Source organism: Lissotriton vulgaris, chromosome 3_1 (assembly GCF_964263255.1).
Source record: "Lissotriton vulgaris chromosome 3_1, aLisVul1.2, whole genome shotgun sequence".
NCBI lineage: Eukaryota > Metazoa > Chordata > Amphibia > Caudata > Salamandridae > Lissotriton > Lissotriton vulgaris.
The window spans coordinates 126,561,492-126,571,338 of record NC_141689.1 but is presented as its reverse complement, the minus strand read 5'-3'; the positions used below and the strand labels follow the sequence as shown (position 1 = coordinate 126,571,338).

Genomic DNA, 9,847 nt, shown 5'->3' with positions numbered 1-9,847 from the left:
ATTTACAGTAAGACACATCAGTATTTCTCACGTATCTGTAGGTGCAAAAATGACGCATTGCAAGAGTGTGTCTCAAACGTCTTGCAACTCCAGCAATGGGTCATTACACATGGGCAAGTCCCATGTTAAATGTGCCTGTGTCAGTCTTAAGCCTGCCATGAGGCAGGCGTAAGATATTAATGCATTTGTGTCCTAAAATAGGCGTAGTGAAATCTCATAGACTTCACTTCACTGGCAGCGCAAACGTGATGCAAGGGCCATAAATAAGTCCCCTCGTTGTTTTAGAGGCATATTCGGGCTGCACTCTATATGGCGTCAAGAACGGGGACCCCTTTGTTGGTAGCTGTTGTGGTATAAAGCTGAAATAATAATAATATGTTTTCAAGACTATTTTTCCCTCAGTAAGGTCAGTACATGTTCCCCAGGAAAGAAGGATAACTTGTAAAACTTTTACATGACATCTGAAATGGAAAATGCATGTTGACAGCGGAATTAGATAGTGTCTTCATCCCCAAGATCATCGTTTTCAAGGCCAAAGTGAACCCTATTCTTTGTTATTGTTATTACTTCATAGAAGAGAATGTAAAGCTTTCTTCAAATAGATAAAAAACAGAAATGATGAAAAGACTGTTTAAGGTTAGAAACAAAATCCCGGAGCAGTAACATGACGTCATATGGGCAAAATAGCTCCCGAGGTGCAGACTGATGCGGACTCCTTCCAATATCCATTCATTCTACAGGTCCCCCCTCTGGAGGAACTATCGTCCATTAAAAGCAACTTATGGGCGGACGTTTCCATGCAAGTAAGCCTCAAAGAAGTGACCGAGTGGAATCTATGAGATTTCACTGCGCCACTTCTAGGATGCAAATGTGTCAATATCCTAAGCGTCCTTCACAGCAGGCGTAATACTGACACAGGACCATTTGCATGGGCTTTACCCATGTGAAAGGACACGTTGCTGGAGTTGCGTTACTTCTGTGACACACTCCAACAATGCATTACTTTTTCTCCTACAGATACGTCAGAAATACAGAGGTATCAAATGAAATATTAAGTGCACTGAGAAGTGACGCATCGCTGCTTTCAGGCAGTGATGCGTCACCCCTCATATATGAGGCCCGAACTCTACTGCTTATGAGGTTTGGATAAAGAACCTCGTCTAATCTTCCTTTGTCACATCCTGCTTGGGAGTATTTACGAAGAGCTGAAACAAATATTCACTAAGCACAGCTTTAAAATAATCCTGACCTGCTAACTTTACCATTAGTTCATCCTCCTAATGAACTATGTATTAATACGGCAAGGTTCATGCTGCAGTACTTAAGCAACGATTATTTGTAAAACGAGTTGTGGCAAAATGACTCAGTAAATTCACACTGGAAATGCTGAAATTTAAACACGTATCTACTGCATTTCCCGAAAACCCCAGAAGGAGTCCTTTTATCAACATATCTGTGTTCCAAAGTACATGATAAGGACATTGGCTGTGAACATTTCTTTTGAATAAAGCTTTGCACAATCCTTATCTAAGGAAGATACCTCAGTTTCCCAGAAATGACACAAGATATGTGAGTGGGAATGTGGCCACTCCTCTTCCTCCCACATCTCTGCCATTTCAGAGAGGGCTGAGAGGGTATAAAAGCTCCTGGATGTGGATAAAGAGATATCTGCTGGTTCTCCCAGTGTGACCAAGACTGCCAGTCTGAGAGAGGTCAGCTGTTGCTTCACCTGAGAGTGTCCAGAGACAGCCAGTCCACCCTCAGAGACCAACTCCTGCTTCATCCGAGAGTGCCCAGAGACAGCCAGGACCACAGCCGGTGACCAAAGACTTTCAGGGTATTGTATTATATAGTCATTGCATTTATATAGCGCTTACTATCCCTGATGAGGCGCTGATGTGCTTTACATGGGAAACATCCTTTACAACGCAACTTTTACCACGCAGTGCCTTCACGACACAACTTTTACAACGCAAACCATTACAACGCATTGCGCTAGGGGGTGCTCTAGGATAAGGAATAGGTTTAATTTACTGTCCAACACCTTCCGTACTATCCACGGGGACTGGAGTTAGAATAGTAAATTAAACTATTCACTATCCACGCCCCAAAGCACTATGCGTTGTAATGGTATGCGTTGTAAAAAACGCGTTGTAAAAGCATGCGATGTCAAAGCATGCGTTGTAATTTCATACATCCGCTTTACACCGAGCAGCATGATGCTCTGGAACCAAAGGCTAGTGGTTAATCAAGTGTTACTGGGTTTAATCTAGGGTGCTCAACCAACCATTCAATGCATTCTTTCCAGCTTCTTTGTGGTAAATTCAATTGATAGAAATCAATAGCTCTGTCCGCTCATTATTTGGAAGGGGCAGGCAGATGGTTGGGATGGGCTAGTAGATGAGCTTGAGGTGATTAAGTATTGTCAGGTTTCAGGGGTGTGAGTTTCAAAGAAGGAGAGATTGTGTTCTTTAAGATTAGCTGTGGTCCATGTTTTGAAATACAATCATAGAGATTAGGCCTGTTTGGGAAAAAAAGGACAGGCTACATTTAGACGTTTCGAAAAGGTCTGTTTCTCTTGCCGGATTTAGAAATATAGAGGATTCTTTTTGAGTAAGCATGCAATTTGAAGATGAAAAACTATAAAAAGAAGCTGCATAATTTGCATATGAATAAGAGGAATTATTGGGTATTTTTGATGAACACTAGGATAACGTAAACAGTCTGTCCACTGTTAGGCTACCAGCAAGGTCCGATGATCAGCTACGGATTGGAAGCAAAATGTAATGGCCGAGCACCTATACCGGGATTTACCAGGAGCTTAGACTGTGCTTAAGGAAGAAGTAACCTCAAGATCAGAGCAATGTGAGATAAATATTTAGGTAAACAATGCACACAGAAAGAAGGAGATTCTCCATATGCTGGAGTGGATGTGTTGTGAAGTTTGGCTCACAGTATTAATCATAAAGGCACAAGATCCTTTTTGGATTCCCCTGGTTGTGGTGTGGCGCAAGATGAAGTGTACTGCCTGAATGGTTTGAGGGTGCAAAGCCAGACACTAAAGTGAAGAGGATGGTGAATGGGCTCCCTTTAGAAATTAAAGAAGAATTTCTCAGCAAGAGGGTGCTGATTAAACTTCCTGAAGCACTGCCTTTTGGTAGGTGGTGGGGGGTGAGACTGCTAGCTGTTTGTGAAGGTGAAGGAGACTCTGTGCGTGAGGCTCAGCCTTTTGTCTTTCCTGATCTCAGCCAAATAAAAAGTCCGACATCTCTTAGTGCATACTCTAGGACTCTGATAGTCATTATAATACAAAGCCTTTAGACCTGGTAGGAATAGACATTTACATTCTAGTACAGGTGAGGCGGCTTTGTCAGTCATAAATAAGGTTCAAGTTGTGCAACAAAGAGAAAAAACAAATACAGAGCATGTTATATTATATTGGTTTGTATAGCCCATTAATCATCAGAGAGAGTATCCAGGTGTTTGGGCAGGTGTGTAGGTGTGTTGTCCCCAATGTGCTTATGTGTTTAGCCTCTTGTGGAACTCAAGCAGTGAGGAGGAGACTGATGTATTGAGGCTGTTCGATGTCTTGGGTGCAAAGTAAGAGAATGAGCAACCTCAAGTTTTGTTTTTGAGGATGCAGAGACTGTTGGGAATGAGAGTGAGGCAGAGCGTAGGTGACCGGAGGGTTGGTCGAGGTGTATGCAGCTGTTCAGGAATTCTGGTCCTGTGCTGTGTAGACCTTTGAATTTGTGCACAAGAAGTTTGAATTGGCTCAACTCAGTGATTTTTCCTGAGGTGTGGTTTGATGTGGGTGCAGCTTGGGAGCTCAAGTATGAGTCCTGCAGTGGTGTTATGGATGGTCTGGAGTCGGTAGGAGTTGTTTTGAGAATTCAACATAGAGAGTGTTGCCATAGTCCAGCAAGCTAGTGATGAGTGCTTGCACGACGGTCCATCTGGTGTTTTGAGGCAACATTTGAAGATTTTTCACAGCACGCATAGGAAATGGAAGCAGGAGGTGCATTCTGTGTTGACATATTGAGCTTGTAGTCTAGGATAATCCCTCATTTCTTGCAGGGACTGTGGGTGTTGTTCCTAGCACTAACAGCCACCAGGTGGAGTCCCATGGGGAGGTCTTCTTGCCAAAGGCCAGCACTTCTGTCTTGTCAGAGTTGAGCTGCAAGCAGGTTTGGTTGTATCCAGTCTGTTCCCATGGTCATGCAGTTGGTGAAGTTGGTTCTGGTGGTGATTGTTTTGTCTGTCATGGAGAGGATAAGTTGGGTGTCATTGGTGTGGGAGATGATGGTGATGTCCTGTGATCTGATGATGTTGGCCAGTAGTGTCATGTACATGTTGAAAAGGGTGGGGCTGAGGGAAAATCTCAGTGGGACTCAGCATATCAATTTTCTGGTCTCTGATGTGAAGTGTGGAAACCTGACCCTTTGGTTCTTCCAGTAAGGAAGAAACAGATCCATTTGAGAGTATTCCAATCTTGCGGAGTCTTCTGTTGAGGGTGTTATGGGAGACAGAGTCGTAGGCCAAAGAGTGGGAGAGCAGGATGTGGACTGCTGTTTCTCCTCAGTCCAGGATGATTTATATGTCGTTGGTGGTCCAATGTGTGCTGTTCCGTGCTGTGGTTCTTTCTGAATCTTTATTGAGTGTTGTCTACAAAAAGGTGACGTTTGAGGTGAGTTGTGAGTTGCTTGTTGGTGGCCTTCTTAATCACTTTGGCTTGGTAGGGAAGCAGGGAAATGGGTCGAAGTTGCTCAGTTGATTCCGGTTGACTGTGTGCTTCTTGAGGAGGAGGTTGATTCCTGCAAGTTCCCATTCATCGGGGAAAGTGGGGATTAGATGGAGATATTATTGATGTGGGTCAATGTTCCCAGTTTGTAGATGTGGTGGGGGCATGGGTCCATTGGGGCCAATGTGGGGATGGCATACACAATTTCTCCTGTGTTGTTTCTGGTGAGGGTTATCCATTAGATCAGGTAGCCATCTTGGGTGGTGGTGGGTAGGTTAGCAATGAGTTCACTGCAAAGTTGCTGTAGAGGTCTGCAAAGTTGCTAATGGTGTACAGTATGGCGTTAATAATGAGATGTTCCAAAGACATTAACCTATGAAATAAAACACTACAGACCTTCATCCTGCCTGGTGCAAAGGTTAACGGAGCAAAATGAGAAGAGTTAGTGAACAGGAGCGCCCAACAACTCATTGTGTTCTACTGTGCCATAGTCTGAGTACAAGTGGGTACCTCTGGTGAGCAAGGTATGGGGACTGCTTTAGTGGCTTTGATTAATGCAATGTGACTGAAAAAAGTGAGGCTCGACAAGTGAACTGGGTTAGAAGGTATAATGTCACCCAGGAGGAAAGGCTGGAGGATACAAGGCATTAAGTGGGGCTGGTAGGGAACAGTGAAACTGTGCTAGCATGTGGGTGTCCCTGTGCTGAGCACAGATTCATCAAAATGCAGGTGGGTAGCACGCCATGCCTTCTTTAAAGACAATACAAATGTAGAATTCTTTAACCATAATTGCAAGAACAGGATTCAGCACCCACCAGTCATCATAAGAGCTATTAGAACAATTGGAACAGTACCCTGACTCCATCAATGTTTTTGCTAAAAAGGGTTTCTTTATTCACAATCTTCTAATTCTTTTTTTAAACTTGTATTCTGTGAATTGCAATGTAGCCAATGCATTTCGCCCCTAAGCAGAGACTTCTTCAGGGCTTGTTGGTTAATTGCACTCTTGTAGACTGGAAATGTCAATAATCTTCGAGTCTCAACGTGATGGCCAATTAATGTGGTGAAATGGATAGCTCTACCAGAGCAACAGATCTATTCTTTCACTTGTGCAGGGAGCCAATTCTATTGCAGCACCTCATCTTGGCTCGTGAAATGTCAAGAAACAATCGATTGTAATGTCAACATCGCATTAAGGTTGCCCCAGTGTTGGTCTCAAGACCTGGGTGTATCAGAGCTCACATATGGCATAATGTGGCAGGAACCCGAATTCAAAGGGGAAAAAAGAAAACGATTAAGAAGATTGTAAAGAAAAAAGACTTTTCGTTTAGAAAAAGAGTTGATGGAGTCTGTACACTATGTCATTCAAATTGTTCTTATATCTCTTGTGGTGTCTGATGGGTGCAGAACAATTTTCTCGCAATTAATTCATGGCGTTTTGCTCCTGGTCTTCCAGAGAAGTGTGGCTCAATGGTTAGAGCGGCAGACCCTGATGCAGAGGTCTAGCCCGGGACCAGGGTTCAATTCCCCGCCTCGGCGGGTCTTGGACATAACATAACATTTTCGTACAAGCGCCTTGAGACCCTTGCGGGTGAGTAGTGCGCTATGCAAGTATCAATTTACATTTACATTTACATTTGCATCCCTGCACCACTCTCTTTGTACTTGGATAATCCACTAGTTGATCGTGATACGTGTGATTGTGGTTGCCTCAGTCTCTTATTGAAAATACTTTAACACTTTTTTTCAACTGCATTTCCCAAAGCCTATTATTGTAATTATTAAAAAACACATGTGGCAAATACTCCACCCGATTCCGACAAACGGGTTATGAGAGCCTATGTTGTTGTTATACCGTATGTGACGGTTTTCAAGTAGTCTACGGCCCTTATTACAAATTTAGGGCTTAAACAGAAGAAAGAATAATAGCCTACTGAAAACATCTTTTTAGAAAAATGTATGTGACCAAACCTATAGTGAAGGGTTTTTAGAGAACCCGCGGAGGTCTTTGACCTGGCAAAAAGCCTTCTCTTGCTTTGGTAGTATTATTGCCTTGACATTCGTAATGTGCACACCTTTCAGCAAATGAGCAAAGCTGGTCTAAAATCAATCTGTGACATTGGTTTTCCTCACCAATATTTCAGCTAGGGCAGTGCTTCAGATGTAGGCTGTGTAGATTCATATGATCCTTTATGGAGCCACTTTTTGTCAACCAAGAAATTCCTTTCCCACAGCTCTCCACTCTAGCCAGAGTCAATATCAGTGATGGTTTCAGTTGCACCCCCTGTGCCAATCTCCTGGAGCTCTTTCCTGTAGGGACACCAGAGAACGAGGGTGCTTAAGCCTGAGGTAACATGAAAGAGTTGGGGGACTTCTGGTTCCTTCGTAACACTTCAAGGACCTCTCTAGCAACTTCATGGAAGGTGAAAGAAAATGGACGCAAAAGAAACCCGGATATATTCTTTCTGAGGATTCAGCTGCGGTCCTTGCAGGTAACAGAGATGAGGCCGCGTGAGGGGGGATTTGGAGGGAGGATGCAGAGGGAAAATACATTATTTATTCAATGTTTCCTCTGCATCGTCCCTCCAAATCCCCCCACCCGGCCCTCTGCTGTTACCTGCTCGGACTGAGCCTGGGGGTATAGTGATTTTAGTAAATGTTTGCATCCAAGGAGCAACGGTGGGAGGTCGGTCTAATATTGAAGGCTGTCTGTTTTTCGTAAGAGTCTCTAAATTCACCTGAATGTCAAACCACTGCAACATTTCGTTTTTAAGTCATTTTCTTCCTGCTGATGGCTCCACCCTGACATGCAGGGTGGACTGGCCTTTGATTGCACCGGGCATTACCCCGGTGGGTCGGATCCCTTGAAGACAATCTTGAAAGCCAGAGTCACTCTTGGTGCCGTTCTTACTTTCTGCAGCACCCCCGGGTTAACCACAGCAGGCTTCAAGAGAGAGTGAATGAGCAGGAGGTAGAAAGAAAGTGACCGGAGAGGGGAAACAAAGAAGAGAGAGGGAAAAAGAGAGAATGGATGGATAAAAGAGAGAAAGAATTAGCAGGAGGAATGGAGGGGGTAGACAGAAAGTCGCCAGAGAGGGGAAATAAAGAAGCGAGAAGAAAACAGAGAGAGTGGACGGATAAAAAAGAGATTGTGCAAGAAGACAAAGAGAGCGCGGCTAGTATGAGGCTGTTTGCCAGGCCTGCTTTGGTTCCCCCAGTCTGAACCTGCTGACCCACAGATCTCCTCCAAGAATACATCCCTAGTAAAGAGGAGGTAACTTGGTGAGATCCTAAGGTTGTAGTTTCTGGAGCCCAGGGACACAGATCCTAATCTCAACCTTTGTTAACAGACTGGAAAAAAGTTTGTTTCCTGCTTTATCATGATTTTATGGTGCGTAATAGGAAAATCCATGCCACCATTTACACATCCAGATGCTGTCTTCACCCCCTTGACACTTCCTGATTCTCATTTGGTGTAAATCATCCCTCCCCCTCCCCCCAAACACACACATGGCTGTGCTAGAGCTATCTCCTCATTTCTGAGACATTTGAGACTCAATAGAAATGTTCCCTGTACAGCCTCCACTGCTCCCTCCAGTTGGGCCAGCATTGCCCCTAAATCAATGAACAGGAAAAAAATGGGCTGCCGAGAAAAACGTCATTTACAAATATGTATCCAAATCTCTAGTGAAGGGTTTTTCGGGGACCTGTAATGCGTTTCCTCCAGGCAAAAGCCCTTCACCTGCTTGGTCGGGTCTTCTCATTGGTAATAAGCGCACATTTGTTTTAGCAAATGAACAAAGCAGAATTCAAAATGAATCGCTGAAATGAATGTCCTCATCATTATTTCAGCTATGCCAGAGCTTCAGATTTCGTGTGTGCAGATTAACACGATCCTTCATGAGGAGACAAGCCTGTGTCAATCACACGTCGACTGTCATTTCATATTAACCAGATGCACTTTATTCACCTTTACAGAACGGCCTGCGAGTCCAGCCGCTGCTTCACCTGAGAGACCCTCACAGCGCCTAGCACCAGAGTCGGCTGACGTTAAGCGCTTACAGGAAGATCCACCATGACCACCGTCAACTTCTTCGCTGAGGAGGGCTGCCAGGGCCCATCTTCTGTGGATGTCACACAAGACCTCTCAGATTTGTCGTCAATTGGATTCCTGAATCGGGTCAAGTCCATGAAAGTGAGCGGCGACCCCTGCGTCGTCTTTACAGAGAAGGGCTTCAAGGGGGAGTTTGCGCTCTTCCGGGAGGGGGATCATGACGCTGTGGGAGGATTTTCCAGAAATATCTCCTCAGTGCGGGTGGTGCAGGGGGGGCTGGGAGATCCAGAAATCACCATCTATGAGAAAGCCAAGAGATCGGGAAAAAGCATCACCCTAAAATCGGCTACCCCACACCTGGCTGATTATGGAATGAATAACAAACTCTCTTGTCACCAAGTTAAGAAGGGAGCCTGGCGCATCTACCAGGAGGAAGACTACGAGGGCGCCTGCATCGTGGCGCTGGCTGATGACTACGTGGAGGACTATCGCAGCATCGGCTTTAACGACACAGCCAGCTCCCTGAAGCCCTACAAAAAGTGAGGAAAGTTTATCGAGATAAGAGTATCGAGGGCGTGCCCTGATTGGCCAGCTCCCTCGTGTCTGTCATTCACTCTGCTTCACACACCCCGCATGACAGGAGAGACATTAATCAGCATATCTCTTCCACTGATTCCAGAATTCTAATGTAGCTTTTTTCCCAATCTCGCTCTCTTCATCTATTTACCTGAACAGCTGTACAAGGCGTAAATGCCTCTGCTTCGCCTGTTTCAATCCTCTGCATGAAATAAAGCAGCATTCACAAAAATCTACCTCTGATGGTGTCTGTGTGGTCTGTAGGCCTGTCTCCTGCACTGCTGCCCTCTGCAGAAAGAGGTGTGTTTTAATGTACACTGAAACTGTGCTGTCTCTGTCTGGTGCCCCAGCCTACCTGACTGGGGGGGAAATGGGGAAGGCAGGCATCAAAACTTAGCTACAGCTGCGTCCTCCAAGGGAAGGTGCATTCTTAGCGCGGCCATTAGGGAGTTCCCCGAAAGAATACAACGACCACC

The 9,847-nt window shown here is 44.9% G+C and overlaps 1 protein-coding gene across 1 annotated transcript; it reads left to right on the top strand.

Moving 5' to 3' along the window:
• The first annotated feature begins 1,696 nt into the window (after window positions 1-1,696).
• Window positions 1,697-9,608, top strand: LOC147726070 (epidermal differentiation-specific protein-like). The gene is made up of 2 exons (XM_086962873.1): window positions 1,697-1,837; window positions 8,720-9,608. The coding sequence occupies exon 2, from the start codon at window positions 8,817-8,819 to the stop codon at window positions 9,336-9,338; it is 522 nt and encodes a 173-aa protein (XP_086818999.1). The 5' UTR covers window positions 1,697-1,837; window positions 8,720-8,816; the 3' UTR covers window positions 9,339-9,608.
• The last annotated feature ends 239 nt before the right edge of the window (window positions 9,609-9,847 follow it).